At 43.5% G+C, this 18,599-nt stretch overlaps 1 protein-coding gene across 5 annotated transcripts in view; it reads right to left on the bottom strand.

Annotated features, from left to right (window-relative positions):
• LOC126248450 (single-stranded DNA-binding protein 3) overlaps window positions 1-18,599 on the bottom strand; it is a 377,126-nt gene that overhangs the window by 283,328 nt on the left and 75,199 nt on the right. For all 5 annotated transcript variants that reach the window (XM_049949437.1, XM_049949439.1, XM_049949440.1 and 2 more), the window contains exon 3: window positions 15,355-15,416. In XM_049949437.1, coding sequence (XP_049805394.1) covers window positions 15,355-15,416 — 62 coding nt within the window. The remainder of the gene's footprint in view (window positions 1-15,354; window positions 15,417-18,599) is intronic.

Raw genomic sequence — 18,599 nt, 5'->3', positions numbered from 1 at the left:
TAAGAACATTTCAGTTTGGAGGGAAGACAATTCTCACAGTGTGTATCACGTCTGCAAATTAAACACGAGTCGGTGTGAGGACGTTATGTTGTGAACAAAAAAAACGATCTCGTGGGTTGGGTACGTCAGCTAAGCGTGAGTTTACCTGAAATTCGAGAAGAAGTTTTAATCCCATGGCGGGCAAGCCTATACTGCATATGGTGTCTTAGCTGTCATGTTTGAAGACGGTACCATTCCTGCCCTCTTTCCAGTAGTTTCTTGACATCCAAAATCGTTTTCCTTCGAAATTTTTAATCGGTAGTGCGCGTGAATTCAGTAACTTAAACCACAGGATCTACGCGACATGAAGCATTAACACTGGCCACTAATGATGCGATTTAGTAACGGCGGTAGGACTAATACTTTCTTACGTTAAAACGACTATTAGGACCATAGATACTCGCAGGTGTTTGGGACAGTTTAGGGTAAACGCATCTGCGCCACGAATGCTTCGTGCTATTCATTGATTCACATACTGGTGTGACGAAAGTCATGGGCTAGCGATATGCTCTTATACAAATGGCGATAATATGGCGAACACAAGGTATAACTGGGCAGTGCTTTGGCGGAGCTGTTATCTATACTCAGGTGATTTATGTAAAAAGGTTTCCGACGTAATTATGGCCGCACGACGGAAATTAACTGACTCCGAATGGTAGTTGGAGGTACAGGCATCGGACATTCCATATCGGAAATCCCTTGGAAATTCTATATTCCGAAATCCCCATATCACGATTATACCGGATTTTAGGCGTTACCCCACACCACGGATAACGCCGTGACCGAAGGCCCTCACTTAACAACAGAGAAAACTGGCGTTTGCGTAGAGTTGTCAGTGCTAACAGACAAGCAGCACTGCCTGAAATAACCGCAGAAATCAATATGGGACGTACGACGAACGTACCCGTTAGCACAGTGTGGCGAAATCTGGCTTTAATGGGCTATGACTGCAGACGACCTAAGCGAGTGTCTTTGCTAACAGTACGATGTCGCCCGCAGCGTCTTTCTTGGGCTCGTGTCCATATCGGTTGGGCCGTAGACGACCGGCCGTGCTCTAGTCAGATGAGTCCCGATAATTTGGTACGATCTGATGGCAGGGTTCGAGTATGGCGCCGACTCCACGAAGCCATGGACCCAGGTTACCAACAAGGCACTGCGCAAGCTGCTGGTGGCTCCATAATGGTGTTGGCTGTATTTACATGAAATTGAGTGGGGTCTGGTTATGCTAGGCTACTTGGAGACCACTTGCAGCCATTTATGGACTTAACGTTCCCTAACAACGATGGAATTTTTAGGATGACAATGCGCCATGTCACCGGACTACAATTGTTGGCGAATAGTTTGACGAACATTCTGTTCAGTTCGAGAAAATGACTTGGAAACCGAGATCGCCCGACGTGAATCCCATCGAACATTTAAGGGACATAATCGAGAGGTCAGCTCGTGCACAAAATCCTGCACCGGCCACACCTTCGCAATTATGTACGGCTTTTGAGGCAGCATGGCTCAGCATTTCTGCAAGGGACTTCCAACGACTTGCTGAGTCCAGCCACGTCGAGTTGCTGCATTACGCCGGGCAAATTGAGGTCCGAATTGATATTAGGAGATATCCCATGATTTGTCACCTCAGTTTATGTATAGCCACGGAAAAAGTACATCGCGAACTTAACAGCAGTGCAATGAATAACGGCTGCATACGTCGTTATTATTGATCGTTGTCTCATCTCTCAGCTCGACATACTGATTTTCAATGCCACAGTTCTTTTGAGTTCTATGCTTCCACATCCACATATCAAGTGGAGGTAGGACCTAGGAGAGAGACTATGTCGCACAGTCTCCGTTCGACCAACTAGGAATGTTCCCCATCATTTTAATATATTGTACATCAATATAAGCATAAAATTACTACAGAATAATAATAGAAGTTGGCCTGCTCTTCTAACAAAAAGCATGTAGAAGGCGATAAATTGCCGAGTCTTTCAAGCAGAGCAGTACGGTGACAAATGTGCGCAAACAGCAACCAATGGTGAAGCATGCATTTTAGAACGTTACTGTAGACCAGGGGTGCTCAACCCGTCGATCGCGATCGACCTGCCGATCGACATGGCTTTATCAGTAGATCTTTCAAAACCTGTGTCCGAAATCTGTTTAAAAGAAAAGTTTTTGTAAGACACCGTTTTGTTGACAAGGAATGTTTCGCACGGAATTTGTAGGCGGTACAGTAAATCTGACAACACTGTCTCCGCATCTCGTCTCCACCTGCATCTCACCGCCTGTAACGCTTATGCCAACCAACCAGTCTTCCCTCCAGCATGATGATCTTAATGCTGGCGAATTTTTAACTTGACGGCGCGTTAGGAGCGGGTGTTACGCCGAGCGGGGAGCATAGGGAACGAGCTCCGCCTCCAGAGTAGGCAACATAAACCTCTGTTTTCCCGCTTCCACAAAACAACAATGTGCAAGACGGAGGTAATGATCACTAAAATACTTTGTGTTATCGAAACTGGGAGTGCTGTTCGTATTCACAAGATAATAAGATTATTCACAACTGCACGATTTTAGCTGGTTGTTGCACGTGGCATTTGTAATTGATGTGACCCTTAAACTAAATCAGTTAAATAAGGAACTTCAAGGAAGAAACGAAACTGTCGTAACTTTTATGCCTGCTATGAAGTGTTTCATGAAAAAAATGGACCTTTGGATAGCACATGCAGAAATTACTTGTCAAAAACTTTCCTCAAATACAGTCAGACCAGTGAAATAAACCTCCCTAATGATGTTTTAAATCTAAGCGACTACACACACCATTTACCTCATCTGACTTTCTGTGCCAAATGAGTAACTGATGAGCTCTACCCATTCAAGGCATGTATTCTTTCTCGAGCTTTCTAATTTTCTACCTACCACATTTGCTTTGTAAGTTCACTTAAATTGTATTCTTTTCCAACGATAGTGTTTTAATACAGTCATTTAAACACAATTGTGGAACGCCTGCTCTCACGACACTCGTATTGGGGTTTAAAGTAAAGCGTAAATTCGAGTGGTGTATGCGTACATGCATACTGTGGTAACCCTAATATACAAGTGGAAGAAACCAATGACGTAGCAGTTTTTCCAACTGAATGAAGTTTCATTTACACGTTTTTACAGGATGTACGCTGTATATGAGGACAATCATTGTGTCTTATGTCGAAGAATATACTGTCTTGTTTAACAATTTCATTATCTTTAACAGGGTCACCCAAACTCCAGAGAACACACGTTGTTCGATATATTTTCTGAGTATTTTGTTATAAGGAAACCGTAGTCATTGTTGATTCGTTTTATTTCTTTTGACTTATTATGCGAAACAACTTCCGAAATTTTGACGACAGAGTTTGGGTTCACCTTGTATAGTATCTTTCAGCAACGACGTAGTCCTACAAGCAGGCAGAGTTTGAAGTCTCCTCAGGAAAGAGGTCGGATACGTAAACGACTTGGACACGAAAGTGAGATGTGACGTTTTAAAAGGATCCTGTTCGGAATATCCCTTCAGAGATTACACAAAACTACCGAAAAACCTGTCTTGATGGCAGGACGCGAAATTTAACACCGGTCTCCCCAAACAAAAGGCCAGTCTTACCAACACTCCACCTAGCTGGGAGCAATCGGTCGCAGATACATCTGATAACATTTTGGAAGATACTATTCCACACTATGAGTATTTACACTGTTGCGGCAAAAAAATGTGAGCAAAAATACAGTCAATAATACAGAACAGCCCACCCGCCGTCCTTATTGGTCTACACATGTGCTATGAGGGACAAAAATCAAATGGCTCTGAGCACTATGGGACTTAACATCTGAGGTCATCAGTCCCCTAGAACTTAGAACTACTTAAACCTAACTAACCTAAGGACATCACACACATCCATGCCCCAGGCAGGATTCAAACATGCGACCGTAGCGGTCGTGCGGTTCCGGACTGTAGCGCCTAGAAACGGTCGGCCACAACGGCCGGCTATGAGGGACAGGTCTGATAATAATGGTCACCAGGAATTTGAACATCTTCGAGAGCGTTTCTAGTAACGGGAGAAGTGTGTGGTGACCAGATGCAACAGCATACCTCTTTACGCTGTACAGGCAGCAAAAGAAGAGACTGTGTTAGTTCGGGGTTTATGCCGTGGCGTCTAGTGCTTCCTCAGCAGGCACCAGACGTCAAGTTAGAATATGGCTCCCTACAACACGATCAGAACTGGTCATTTGCGTCGTTACTTACCACAATCCAACAGTTGCCGCTCTTTCCGTCGCACTTGCACTAAGTGGCGATCACTGACAAGGCATGGTCTGCTGTTCTTAGTCTTCGACCCTGCATCCTTCTAGTTTCGTCTTTTACTACACCACTGGAACCTGCCTGAACCGCAATGAGGTGCAAAAGAAACCGTGGCAAGGGGAGCACAGGCTCCAGCAAATGGTTCCAGGTGGCCGTAGCAGCCACTTGCGTCAAACTTTATTCCTTGTCGTCTTACGGTCGTCGCGCCATGTGCAATGGTTGCTCGTCTGAGGCGGCTGGTGCGGTATCTATGTGCCGCTGCTGTCCGAGGCAAAGACAACGAGAATGTGCACGTCCTTTGATCACTATCAACAGTACTACTCTCTGGCACTTACCGTCGAATGTTTTGGAAATTTCTTTGAGGGGGGGGGGGGGGGGGGGCTGCCAAGCCTTTCGCTGACTCACAATAAAAATATTTAACATTCAGATAACTACACGAATCGTGTTCGTCTATGATGTAGTGGCATGCCTGCAATGTTAAGTATTGCAATCCGATGCTCGAAACATCAGACAACTCCTTCAGAAAGCCATACATAGTTATTTTCTCAGTACTTACATACGCAGCATGTAATTCAGATTCCGTGCACAAGAAGATTGTTTGAATCATTCTATTTAACGACAGCTTTCAGTAAGTTGTGAAAATTTGATATTTTATGTGGAACCTATCTGGTGTTTAGTTTCCAATTGTACGTATGTACACAGGGTGGTCAGAAACGGGCTGAAAAGCTTGTAAGGGAGTTGCAGGGTAGGTTGTACTGAGAAATAACTTATAAATTCAATGCGTAGCGCCGTTCTCTAGTTAATTAGCATAGCCAACCAATTGACTGCGCGCAAATTCAGGAACCTCGCCAGAGAAGGTGACACCAAAGGTGTTATTCGTTTGGTTTCCTAAAACCAAAAGAGAGAGCGATATACAAAAACTGAACATGGGACGGTAGCTAGGACTGAACTCGAGGCAGATCCTGAGCAGTTTCGTGCGCTATCATCTACGCTACGAGAACAACTTACACCAGCTGTATCTGGCGGGCTACTCGAATTTGCGCGCGCAAAGGCCTGACTGGCCAATTCAAGTGCTAATTAACTCGGAAACAGCGCAAAGTATCGAATTGTCTCCCTAACAATTCTTTCTCAGCACTACCTATCCTACAACACCGTTAGAAGCCAATTATTTTCTTGTAGAATGGGTCCATAGCTTCTATAATTTTTTTAAAAGACTTCATTTCGCCTTCAAGCCTTTAGAATTTTATTTTGCAAAATAAAATTCTAATAGCTGAAAGCAATATGAACTCCTTTAAAAAACTTCCGAAGCTTTTTCAGAGCATTTCTCACCACCCCGTATAACTGATCCCTAAGGATAATGTAGGCTGAAGTAACGGTTTTCCCATGAACCTTGTCACACCACATTTTGTAATAGATAATGTTTAACCGATCTCTTTGGATTCTTGTCATAATAATGAAACTTAACAGAAATAAATTATTATTTTTAATTCGCAGGCAACAGCGGGTGTACCAGAGAAGACGCGCTGTTTCAACGTGTTAATGCGCGTGCGGCTTCACAGCTATTAGCTACGATATATGTATGTGCCAATCTGCGTCACTATTAGTGCCGATCTGTAGATGTGTCTCCAGTACTCCCCGCACAAAGGCCACATATTAGAAGCTGAAGCGTTTTCTCTCTTCGATTTTTGTCACAGCCGCACATCGAGCAAAAACCCGCTACGATAACAACACAGCCTTGTCATCTGCTCAGGGCCTCCAACTAACGTCAACGGGTTTATGACGAACCATCTCTCACCAGCTGGAACTCTTGCAAGCAAGTTCCAGAAAACCAGCTGTTTCACGTCCAGCAACAAATACTCTGATCAGCCAGAGCGTCATGACCACCTACCTAATAGCTGGTACGTCCACCTTTGGCACGGATAACAGCGGCGACGCGTCGTGGCATGGAAGCAATGAGGTCTTGGTAGGTCGCTGGAGGAAGTTGGTACCACATCTGCTCACACAAGTTACCGAATTACCGTAAATTCCCGGGAGGGGGCGATGAGTTCTGACGCCACGTTCAATTACATCTCATGCGAGTGCTATAGGGTTCAGATGGGGCCAGCAAATCAACGGAAGCTCTCCACTGTGTACCTCGACTCACCCCTTCACACTCCTGATCTTGTGACATGGCGCATTATCTTGCTAAAAATACCATCGCCGTAGGGAAACATGATCATGAAGGGGTGTAAGTGGTTTGCAACCAGTGTACGATACTCCCTGGCCGTTATGGTACCCAGAGCATAAAGGAGCCGCCGCCAGCTTGTGTCCGACCCGCAGTACGTCAAGGAGCTGTTCCCCTGGAAGACGACGGATTCGCGCTCTCCTATCGGCATGATGAAGGTATCGGGATTTATCAGACCATGCAACGCCCTGCCACTGCGCCAACATCCAGTGCCGATGGTCAGGTGCTCACTCCAGTTGTAGTTGCCGATGTCGTGGTGTCAACATAGACACATGCATGAGTCGTCGGCTGCGGACGTCCAGCGTTAGGGGTGTTCGGTGCACCATGTGTTCAGGCACAGTTGTACTCTGCCCAGCATTAAAGTCTGATGTTAGTTCACCACAGTCTGCCGGCTGTCCTGTTTTACCAGTCTGTCCAACCTACGACGTCCAACATCTACAACGAGGGATGGCCGCCCAACCCTACGATGTCTGGTTTTACCTCGGTTTCACCACATGGTGAAGACACTCACCACAGCACGCCTCGAACACCCGACAAGTCGTGCAGTTTCCGAAATGCTCGTGCTGAGCCTCCGGGCCATCACAATCTGCCCTCTGTCAAACTCAAATAGATCACGCGCCTCCCCATTCTACACACGGAAAGACGCTCATTGATACTACACGCACCGTGCGTGTGTCTGACTAGCACTCATTCCTCGCCAGGTGATGCTGCTACCGCCTGGACGGGTTTATATCGATAGTAGGTTAGTGGTCATGATGTTCTGGCTGATCAATGTAATTCTTTCGTGGCTACAAAGTTTCATCTTCCCAAAGACAACGACACGTATAAGAGAATGGAGGTACTACGCAGTGTGCTTTACTATGACAAAATATTGAAAGAGCAATGAAAAAGAAAGTTGGGTGATTCGGCACTGAAAATATTTGAGTCACCATGCACTTCATGGGATTTACTTAAGCTACTGTAAATGGACACACAATCAAATGCATCTCCTGTGTGTTAATTTTCTTTGCTTCGGGGTAAAAATCTACTTTGATCTAATGCTGAACAGAAACATTTTAATGACTGACGGCATATATCCAAACAGACTCAAGATAAACATACTACACATTTCAAGTGGTTCAGAATTGGGCCGGCCGGGGTGACCGAGCGGTTCTAGGCGCTTCAGTCCGGAACCGCGCGCCTGCTACGGTCGCAGGTTCGAATCTTGCCTCGGGCATCGATGTGTCTGATGTCCTTAGGTCAGTTAGGTTTAAGTAGTTCTAAGTCTAGGGGACTGATGACCTCAGATGTTAAGTCCCATAGAGCCATTTGAACCATTTTGTTCAGCATTGTGGCGCAAAAGCTTAAGTTTTTCTATAGTAACAGTAGCCTTCCTTACACATACTACGTTGTCAATGAATGATCATCTTGTGGACTTGCAAACACAGCAATGTGGCCATACGACAAGAAAGAAAGGAGGTTGGTCTACTACTTCGTCGACGTCGAGCTCTTTATAAACAGAGCACTAGCTCAGATGGGGAATAAAGCGGCCGTTTTCTGTTCATGGAACCACTCCCATATACTTATTAAGTGATTTAGAGAAACCATGTGAATTTACATCAGCATGGCTGGACCAGGATTCGAACCCCGCTTTTATCGAAGGCCAGTCTTACTTCTTACCCGACGCTGCTCCTCGCTCAGTCGTATGCTACGATTGGTCACGCCACCCAGTGAGTCAACAGAGAAAGGATTATCAGATTAGACAAATGGAGCCTCCATCTCTCGAAATGCTGAACATTTAGGATGGTCGAGAGCTGCCGCAGTGGAGCGTATGGATATTAGTACGAATGGCGTGAAATCTACCTTCGGCAAAGCTCTAGGGGCAGATATAAGCGTGGTTGTCAATGTGAGAGTAGACTGGGCGCTGCCAAAACGCTACCTATTCTATGCAACACTCAACATTCGTCATCTGTAAGTGGCCGTCAAATGAAAAGACAGGTGAAAACAAGCAACTGAACTCGCTTTTATATTAAAAGTAATCTCCATAACTGTTAATACATTTATCCCACTGTGAGACAAGACGGTTGCCTACGAAATCACTTGGTACCCATGTGTGCACCTCTTCGAAGCAAATCGACGGCCACCAATGTCTTCTTTCAGGGCTCCAAAAAATATAGAAAACGAATGAGGAGAGATGAGGACTGTATAGAAGATGTGTAAGGGCTTCGCAGCCAGACTTCAACCGCGTAGTCAAGACAACCTTGGCAACACGTGGGCGGGCTTTATCTTGCAACAAAGTAATGGTTCAAATGGCTCTGAGCACTATGGGACTCAACATCTGAGGTCGTCAGTCCCCTAGAACTTAGAACTACTTAAACCTAACTAACCTAAGGACATCACACACGTCCATGCCCGAGGCAGGATTCGAACCTGCGACCGTAGCGGTCGCGCGGTTCCAAACTGAAGCGCCTAGAACCGCTCGTCCACACTGGCAGGCAACAAAGTAATGCCGTCCGTCAACATTTCTGGCCACTTGGACTTGATGGCGCTCTTCAATTTTTGCTAAGTGTCCATATACCACTGTGCGTTATTTGTGGCGTCGTGGTCCACAAAAACCAATAAACAGCGGACCTTTGTAATCAAAGAATAAGTTCATCATGACTTTCGCGGAGTTGACGTGCCTGTTTCAGCTACACTGTAGAAGTTGCAGTTTGTGAAGACCCATAGCAACTGGTTTAATTTTTAGGAGACCACAGGTATGATACATTGAAAGAAACCTAGCGCGCAGTATGACAGGAATCTTAAAATACTAATACGAATTTTGGAAGCATATGATGTCAAGTACCGTACTAAACACTTTCTATCACTATCCTATCTGCTTTATAAGCTCTATGCAAGGTTCCGACTTAACCTCTCGTCTGACAGTAGTATGTGCATGTAGGAAAGTCTATGTTCAATCCAATATTTCTGTTTACGAATATTTTAAGTACCCTGCTGCTGATCGCGATGAGAAATTTGCACCATAATTGATGATGATGATGGTGGTGGTGGTGGTGGTGGTGGTAGTGGTTTGTGGGGCGCTCAACTGCACACCGTAACTACCTCTACATTCGAATAGTTCCCTTCAAAAATGACAAGTGAAAGCAGCAGGCAAAAAGCAGTGTCACTACCTATTTTTGAAATGCAGGGCGTCGAAATATATTTGGAGATATTAGGGGAGGAAACAGGAAGAATATTTGCAACAGTCGTCTAGCGTAATATCGGATACTATCACACCGAACACCTGGGGATAAATCTTAATTTAAGCTGTTAGAATCATTAGCTCCCTCTCTAATACGGTCGAGCAATCAATTATAAAACTAATTAAACTGTAATTCTTCATAACGCTCGGGAATGCAAAAATCCTATCGTCTAAGGATTATCACGAATCCTCGCATTAATGACCGTCAATCTACACATACTTTACGGTACCAGTAAGCCCCACAATACTTTGAAACATCGAATTCACATACATAAAACACCTTCAAACATCTGATTACTTTACAAATTAATTAAATTACTGTGTTAAATATTTTACGTTAAGCATGTAAGCGAGAAAAAAATTAGGAAAGATTTAAAATTGTGCTCAAATTTTTTTGTTGGAAGTCTTTCAGGTGTTGTTACTCCCAAATCCTGGATGAATGAAACCGGGTATTTGCCCCCCGAAAGACAATTTCTAACCATAATACGTGTTTTATTATGTTATTCTTTTAACACAGAAACATACCTCTTCAGGAGCAGATTATAACAGTCTTCTTAATTTTTACATTCGGTCTATAACTACGTGAAATATTGAAAATCTAATTTTTATTGCCCCTGGAAACCTTAAGATACGGACCTGCAGCTGTTCGGGATTACGGAATAGTCGCTAAGTTATATAGAGGATGACTGAGCGGTGAAGTTACAGACTTTAGGGGATGATGGAGAAAGGTAAATGTATGAATATGAGGTAAGTGAATCTGGCTCGGAAACGACCGAGTCTGAAGTCTTACGCGAAAATCGTTCTGATACTTCTGACATTAGAATACATGTACCGGTACTGTTGTTGCTGAGATTGTAGGGTACGCAACTTACAGAGATGGTAGTATGGGACGAAACAAGAGAAAATGGCTAGTAAACATGGGCTCTAGACTGCGTACCTTAACAGCTATGACCAACTTTTTATCTTCGCTACTGTGAAACATCTACTCTACCCAGTACGTGCCAATAGCTCTTAAGGTATCCATTTTGGAGCCCCTATTTAGTGGAGATTTTGTTTCGGTCCATACCACCTCGTCCAAAAACATGTAAACCGAAGAGTTTGCAGTACAGCACCCTCTGTTGAGTTTGGTGACTGCCTGGGAAACTTGAGTAGTTTAAGCAGCGAAGTACGGAAGAAATGGTGTTACTGTTGGGGATTTTTTTCGTGGCTAGGATGTGGTTCCCTCACTGTGCTTCAGAAAACGCGAAATGTGGAAAGATATGAACACATTTTACAGCGTTGTGTACTGCATACAGTAGATGGACTGTTGGGAGACTAATTGATTGTATCAGCATGACAATGCGCCCTGTCAAAGAAGCATCTCTGAGGCAAAGGTTTGTGGGCAATAACATTCCTGAAATGAACTTGCATGCCGTAAGTCCAGACCTGAACCCAATGGAACACCTTTGGGATGAATCGACTCCGCTCCAGATCCCAGCGTCCAATACCACTACCTTTCCAGTTTCGGCTATTTATGAATACTGAGCAGCCATTCCTCCAGAAACATCCAGATACCTCATTGAAAGTGTCCCCTGCAGATTTCTAACCGTCACAGAGGCAAAGGGTGGACACATCCTAAATTAATGAACGGATACTTCTGGGCAGATAGTGTATTTGATTTGAAAGTACGAACATTTTCTTTGTAATTATAATTCTGCCAATTATTAACAGTACTGTCAAATGGAAGAGATATAAGCATTGTGAAATTTTAAGTTAAATAAGATAATATTTAAAAGCGCAGGGTATGCATGATATAAAGAAACAACTTTTTTTTTTCTAAAGAGACAATGCGTAATAAGATTTTCGATGTTAGCAAAGAGTATGCATGATGACAGAAAGAAAAGCAGGATTTAAACATTTCATCAACTATAACTAGTGCAATACGCGTATACAAAAAGGTATAGTGTAGAACGTTATGTCGTCCACTGGTGGCGCTATTCTTCCGGCAGCAGAATGTTTATGTTGTTGATCATTCGCATGGACTCGTCGGCGCGGTGTGGACGGGAAGCACAGCACCTCGTTGCCGGTAAACTGAACGTTTACGGTGAACGGCGAGGACTCTATGGGTGCAGGTAGGCCTTCAGTTAATGAACAATTAAGTCTCGAGGAAGACAGAACGCAGATTAAACAGATTTTTGTATGGGCACAGTTTCCGTATACCTGTTTTGCAACGATATGCGAAGAATTGCCCATTCTTACAGCACACGTACCTATCGCCACTCATAGAGCGCACGCATCTCTCAACGAATCCAGGACAACTGCCTCGAGATACCTGTGCAACCCTTTCTCTTTCCTTGGAAATGCCATTTGTTCCAGTCGCCAACTACATTCCAACATTTACCTACAGCAAGGCTTAGAGGCTGTAAAGTCACAGGATTTGACAACTCCGACTCCAGCCCGCATCCAGATTTCTACGATACCTTTTTTCCTTGTGTGGAGCTTTTGGTAAAGCTTATCATTACCCTTAGCTGTCAATTTTGTCGCTCAACAGTACACCTCCAGACTATCGCAAAAGCGTTTCCGGGTTTGGCGGTCTCTCTGCCGCGCGCGCAACGCACGACATCAAAGATTACAGAGGCGCCCGCGATGCCCACTACTATAGCATTTGTGTATTTCCCAACGGGACTGCCCATCACGAGCATATATTTATTAGTAGCATTATCATTTGATTTCCGCCTTCTCAATCCAAACGGATTGCCAGCTCCCTGTGTGCCTGCAGACGGGTATATAGGTCTTCGCATATGACGCCTCTTTATCGTGAACAATGAAGTTCAATTGCTTCACGAATAGGTAAGGGTAGAAAACTATGGAAAATTTATCTCGATTCTTTGTCCTCTTTTCATTTCCAGTAACATCGCGGAATAGTTGGTTAGCAAGCGTAGCGATGCTTCAGTTTCAATGGCATCCACTTTGAGCTTAGCATCAAAGGAAACAGTCCTTGCGCAACCATGTTCAGTGTTAAGTCGACCATAAATGGACTGTGTAAATTTCCGCGCTTGCTGTGCTATGAAATAACACAATTGTCGTGAGAGAAAACACAGAATCGTTGTTGGTACAGATGTGTGCTGTCTGAAGATCAAGGGCCTGATACCTTCATTAAGCTTTAATAACACTCCGCTTACAACACACTCCTACAACCAGAAACTGTCGGTAGGCACTAGAATGTTACAGGAAGCTACTGCTGATCTTTATCACGACGGCACAACCAGAAAAATAATTTTCACTTAAAAACGGCATGTTGGAAGGATCAGTCATGTTTGAATATTTCTTATTATCATCTCGCTTCGGAATAGTAACGCAGTGGGAGGTTTATAGTATTACAACACAACTCTACGAGACGCTTGCAACCACTGTAGTGCAGGAAAGCGCAGTCCGGCACCTGAAAAATTTCCACGGACACAGAATTTTTATCTGAAATAAGATAAAGTTTACGGCACCAACCGATAAGAAGGCTACTAAAAAGCGCGAGCATGTTCCAGCATAGCTTATAAAATAAGCGCAGAGATAACGCTTTCTTGCGTGGGCTATCTGTCCATACTAATGACGGGCTTGCATGAAAAACAGCGCAAGTGGTTCAGAAAATTTAAAGACTTTAGGTAGTGTTTTTCCATCTTTGTTGTTTTCTTAATGGGTAGCCTCAATGCGCGTTGCATTAGTCAACATTCGGGCGAGAATATCTTAGCGCTTCAGTTGCAGTATTTTCGAATAAAACTGCCAGTACTTTCCTCTGTTTTTCGCACTCAAACTAAACTATTCTAAACTCACATAAAATATTTCGAATCCTGAAAGTTTCAGATAAGTTTTTCGAATAATCCTTTGCTTTTGATGGGAATCTTATTTTTTCATCTCTATTAATGCATACGCTTTACTGAAGGGCCAAATCTCATTCCTCTGGACAAGATGAGTGCAGCAGTCGCTAACTTACAATCTCTAGGGGGTCTCCAGCTTATAATCCCCCTATTCTGATTGTTCCAGTATCCTGAGTATCAACTCAAGACTCATGAGTCACTTCTACAAGAAATAACGAGCGTATGATCTGTACAACATTTTCAGAAGTTGTGATATTGCCTCGGACTCCGCAAAGTTAGGGTAAGTTTTCAGTAAGTTACTACCTGCCTACCAGGAATGACTTAGTATTCCACGTGAAGGATTGTTCACAACCGAAAACTGCCAACACGGCTCTGCTTTTGTTTCCACATTATATATAATGTGGAAAGTGTCATTATTAAATAGGAAGCAGTAATGCTACCTACTTAATATAAGACGAACTATGATTTAAAGGCGTGAATAATTGCTACGGTTTTCGAAAGACAGCATTGTCACTGGACGACGTAAACTAGTTGCCAAAGTTGCACGGTAATCTAACAAATATTTTGTGAACGTACAACTTTCGGAACCCATGTTCAACTCCGAGCTTCGTTCGATGGTTATGCATGTAAAGAAATGGATACGGCTTTCAACTGGACCACGTCTCATACAGCACTAAGACTCTTCAAACGAACTTTGGTTTCATGCCGTATTTAACACTGCACAGAGTCAGATTCACGGAAACTTTATGCCCTGTACGTCTACAGTTGCCATACTTGTGTCTTGCCGCAAAGTCTTTTTTTTTTTTTTTTTGTAGCAGAATAAAAGTAGTGGGCGAAATGAATCCGTCACTACCCCATTCATAGAGTTCACAATTAATAGGGGCTTCCATTGTTTGATATTATCTAGACATCTTCAGAAAATGCTGTATCTTTATTGTTGGTTCGTTCTGAATCATTTTTCCTCCTTTCAGATTTTAGGAAAGGCTGTAAAACATTAACAGTTTGTTATACGAGACGGAAACGCAACAAATCTAATAAAAATGCGACTACGTATACTTCGTTTCTTTCTAGTTATGTGAGCTATTTATTACTGTGTAGGATTGACTTCTAAAACTCAAAATCTCATCCCTATATAACAACCCCGATATGTATCGACCATGTTTTAGGATCCAATTAATACCCGAATCGCTTCTGATTAAACTTTTAGTGAAACAGCGGAAGTAAATACGACTGACATGGTGACGCACTTGCTTCATCATTACAGTTCTTTGTAAAACTGCACTACAGCGAAAACATCTATGATCCATGGTCGAGTAGGTTTCGTACTCTTTAGTTTGGGATAGACCCTTCCAGTCTTAGAGGACGCAGACCATACACAGAAGCATTTATTTACTTATTTATTTATTTATATTCTAAATAACATCAGCATGTTGCTTCGCATGCATATCAAACCCCATGTTTCCAGAAGCGTGGTCTCTTTGGTTTCCAGATTGGATAGGAATTGGCTACACATCTAATGCTTCTTCACTCATTGTTAACTGCAGTGCCAGTGGAGCACTAAGTATGCAGCCGATTGTTTCAGAATACGGTACTCGTTGACAATAGCTCACCCTATAGGAAACATGACATTTAATTGCCGCGAAGTTCTTAACCATGCTCCCACTTTTCAAATGCCGTAAACCTTACCGCTAATAAAGAAATATGTACTCACCACCACCACGAATGCAGAAACCCAGGAGGTTCGCCTAGCGTTATGTTTTTCTCCCATCGGATCTGGAAAACAAGAAGAGAGCGTTAGCAGGGGCCGCCAACCCACGCTCAAACCCTGTATTGATTTTTGCGGACGCGCAGTCCCTCGCCAGCTGGCTGTCTGCAGGGGTGCTGCCCCGGCCGCAGCTGCGCCAGTCACAACTGCGCTCGTACAAATACATCACTTACCACTGCCACTGGAAAGGTGTTGTCTGAACTGAGTGTTTATCAATTCTGTATTACGTATCCTCCTACAAATTTTGAACATGCTACAATAATTCAGTAGGTCATTAATTCTTTATCATGGCTTGACGAAGGCATATTTAAATATCTACGAAAAATTTCGCTATTAAAAAAGCTCACTTAAACAACATTGTATAATGTGAATGTAAAACACGAAGGCGAATCGCAGTTTTACATTTTATATAGACTGACGGAAAAAAATCGCAACACATGCGACATAAACGAAAGTTGGTAGATGGGTTTCTACCCATCAGGTTTGCTTTAAATACACGCGGAATCATCCATGCATTCAGTTGCTGCTTTTCATGCTCACTTTGATTGGATTGAACATCGACCTGCTTCTCCGCAGTTTCGTGATACCACGGGGGTAGATTCCTATTGCTCCTGGTCTTCAGTGCCCCATTAACACTATAGTATTAACGTTCCCTTTAAATGTTTACGAAATTTTACTTTTTACGGTAGACAGCGGGAAACATTCCCGATGTTTCTGCAGTTCTTTATGGGAAATCCTGATTGCCATGGAAGACATTTATTTTCAAGGACGACGTGAGAACACTCAGTTCATCTGGGAATCGCGAAAACGTTGTTCTTAAAAAGTTTGAAGGCGATATGAACTGCGGTCTGGTAAGTACAATCCAAGAAAGTTCATAAACGATGGCAAGAAAACATTCGCCCTGGGTTACTGGTGACATTCGTAGAATATTCCGAAATCAAAGATTACTACACTATCGCTAGGAGAGGGACTGCAGGGATGCTAAAAAAGTTAATCTTAAGATGGGCTATGCGTGAAGCATAGAATAGTTTTAAGTCAAATCCTGGGGAAAGATTTACCAGAAAATACTAGGAAATTCTGGTCATTCGTAAAGTCAATGAACAAATCCAAACCTTCCATTCAATATCTCGCGGATCCGTCCAGTGTCGAAACTGAAAACAGCACAAAGAAAACAGGAATTTTCAATTCCATATTAAAAAATGTATTTACTAAAAGTATAGGCATACTAACCTACCAATGCTACACCGCCGCACACTTACACATTGGCTATGGCGGCATCAGCATCCCTGGCAATGATAATTCAACTATTAGGGCAAGTCAACTGAAGACGACACAGATGGCAAAGTAGTATGTGAACTGTTTATTATTTCAAAGTAATCGCCATAACTTACTGCATTTGTCCCGCTGTGAGGCAAGACGGTCAATGCCTTCACGGAAAAATGTTTGCGGTTGTCTGCAGAACCATGATTGTACTAATGCGTGCACCTCTTGGTCCCATGTAAATCACACCACAGATGTCTTTCTTCAGGCCTCCAGATATATGGAAAACACATGGGGAGAGATTGGGACTGCATGGGGGATGTGTATGGGCTTCCCAACGAAACTTTTTAGTCAAAATAACAGGCACGCCAGCTCGAAGGAAGTCATGATGACTTTTTTCTTAGACTGCAGGGTCCTCCTGCTCGTTGACTTTGTGAAACACTTAGAAAAAACAGAAGCGCGCCATTAAATCCAAACCGCCCACGAATGTTGACGGACGGCATTCTGTTGCAGGATAATGCCCGAGTATATGTTGTCAAGGTTGTCTCGAATACGCTGCAGAAGTTACACATCCTCCATACAGTCCCGATCTCTCCTATTGCGTTTAACATATTGTTGGAGCCCTGAAGAAAAATATGGGTGGCCGTCAGTTTGCTTCGGACGAAGAGGTGCATGCCTGGGTACAATCATGGTTCCGTAGGCAACTGCAAACATTTTTCTATGAAGGCATTGACCGTCTTGCCTCACTGTGGGATAAATGAAATAGCAGTTATGGCAATTACTTTTGAAATAAGTTTCCTTCCTTTTTTCCGTATGTCTCGTTTTCATTTGATTGCCCCTAAGTGATAAAGGGAACAAGTCACTTGGACTTGAAGGAATTCCAATTTGATTTTACATACAATACTCCATGGAACCAGCTCCTTTGCTAGCCCATGGTTACAATCACGTGAGCAGCGAGCACTCCAGTGTGACTGGAGACTCTTCTCCAGGTCATTCTTGTATACAAAAAGGGCAATAGATAGGATGCACAGAATTTTAAATCAACACTGGTAACGTCCTTCTGTTGCTGGATTATAGAGCAGACACACTATCAGATCAAAGGTATCCGGACACCCAAATGTAATGCTGAACTGACCATTCAGTATCACGAAAGGGGAACCCACCAGTATGAAAGGAGACAGGGAGAAATGTGTGTTATCAGTAGAGAAGCAGTAACAGCAGAATGGTCTGTCAAGAGAGCTCAGTGACTTCGAACGTAGACAAGTCATTGAATGTCACTTATGTAAGAAATTCGTCAGGGACATGTCAACACTTCTAAAGCTGCCCATGTCTACTGTTAGTGACGTGATTGTGGGGTGGAAACGTTCAGGAATGACCACGGCTTAACCAGGACCACGAAGATGTCATGTACTGATGGACAGGGGCCATCTAGTATTGCAGAATGTGTTGTAAAAAATCACAAGAAATTAGTGGAAGGAATCACGCTTGAGTTCCAAACTGCTACCAGCAGTCCAGCTAGCACAATGAATGCGTAGGGAGTTAACGCTACATGCAGAAGGATATGAACACATTTTACAAAAGAGTGTACTGTGTACTACAGAGTAACAGTTCAAAGATGATGACTGACTGTATCAGCCTGACAATGCACCCTGTCGAAACAGCGTCTGTGTGGCAGTTATTTGTGGACAGTAATATTCCTGAAACAGACTGGCTTGCCGAGAGTCCCAACCTGAGCCCAATGGAACACCTTTGGGATGAGTCAGAATGTCAACTTGACTCCTGGTCCTAGCGTCCAATATCACTACCTTCTCTGGTTTTGGCTCTTGAAGGATGGAAGGATAGTCATTCCTCCAGTGATATTTAGACACCTCACTGCCTGTGTCCCCAGCAGACTTCCAGCCGTCAAAGGTGAAGGGTAGGCACACACCATA

This window comes from Schistocerca nitens, chromosome 3, assembly GCF_023898315.1.
Source record: "Schistocerca nitens isolate TAMUIC-IGC-003100 chromosome 3, iqSchNite1.1, whole genome shotgun sequence".
NCBI lineage: Eukaryota > Metazoa > Arthropoda > Insecta > Orthoptera > Acrididae > Schistocerca > Schistocerca nitens.
The sequence above is the reverse complement of the archived record's forward strand: the minus strand, read 5'-3'. Positions and strand labels throughout refer to the sequence as shown.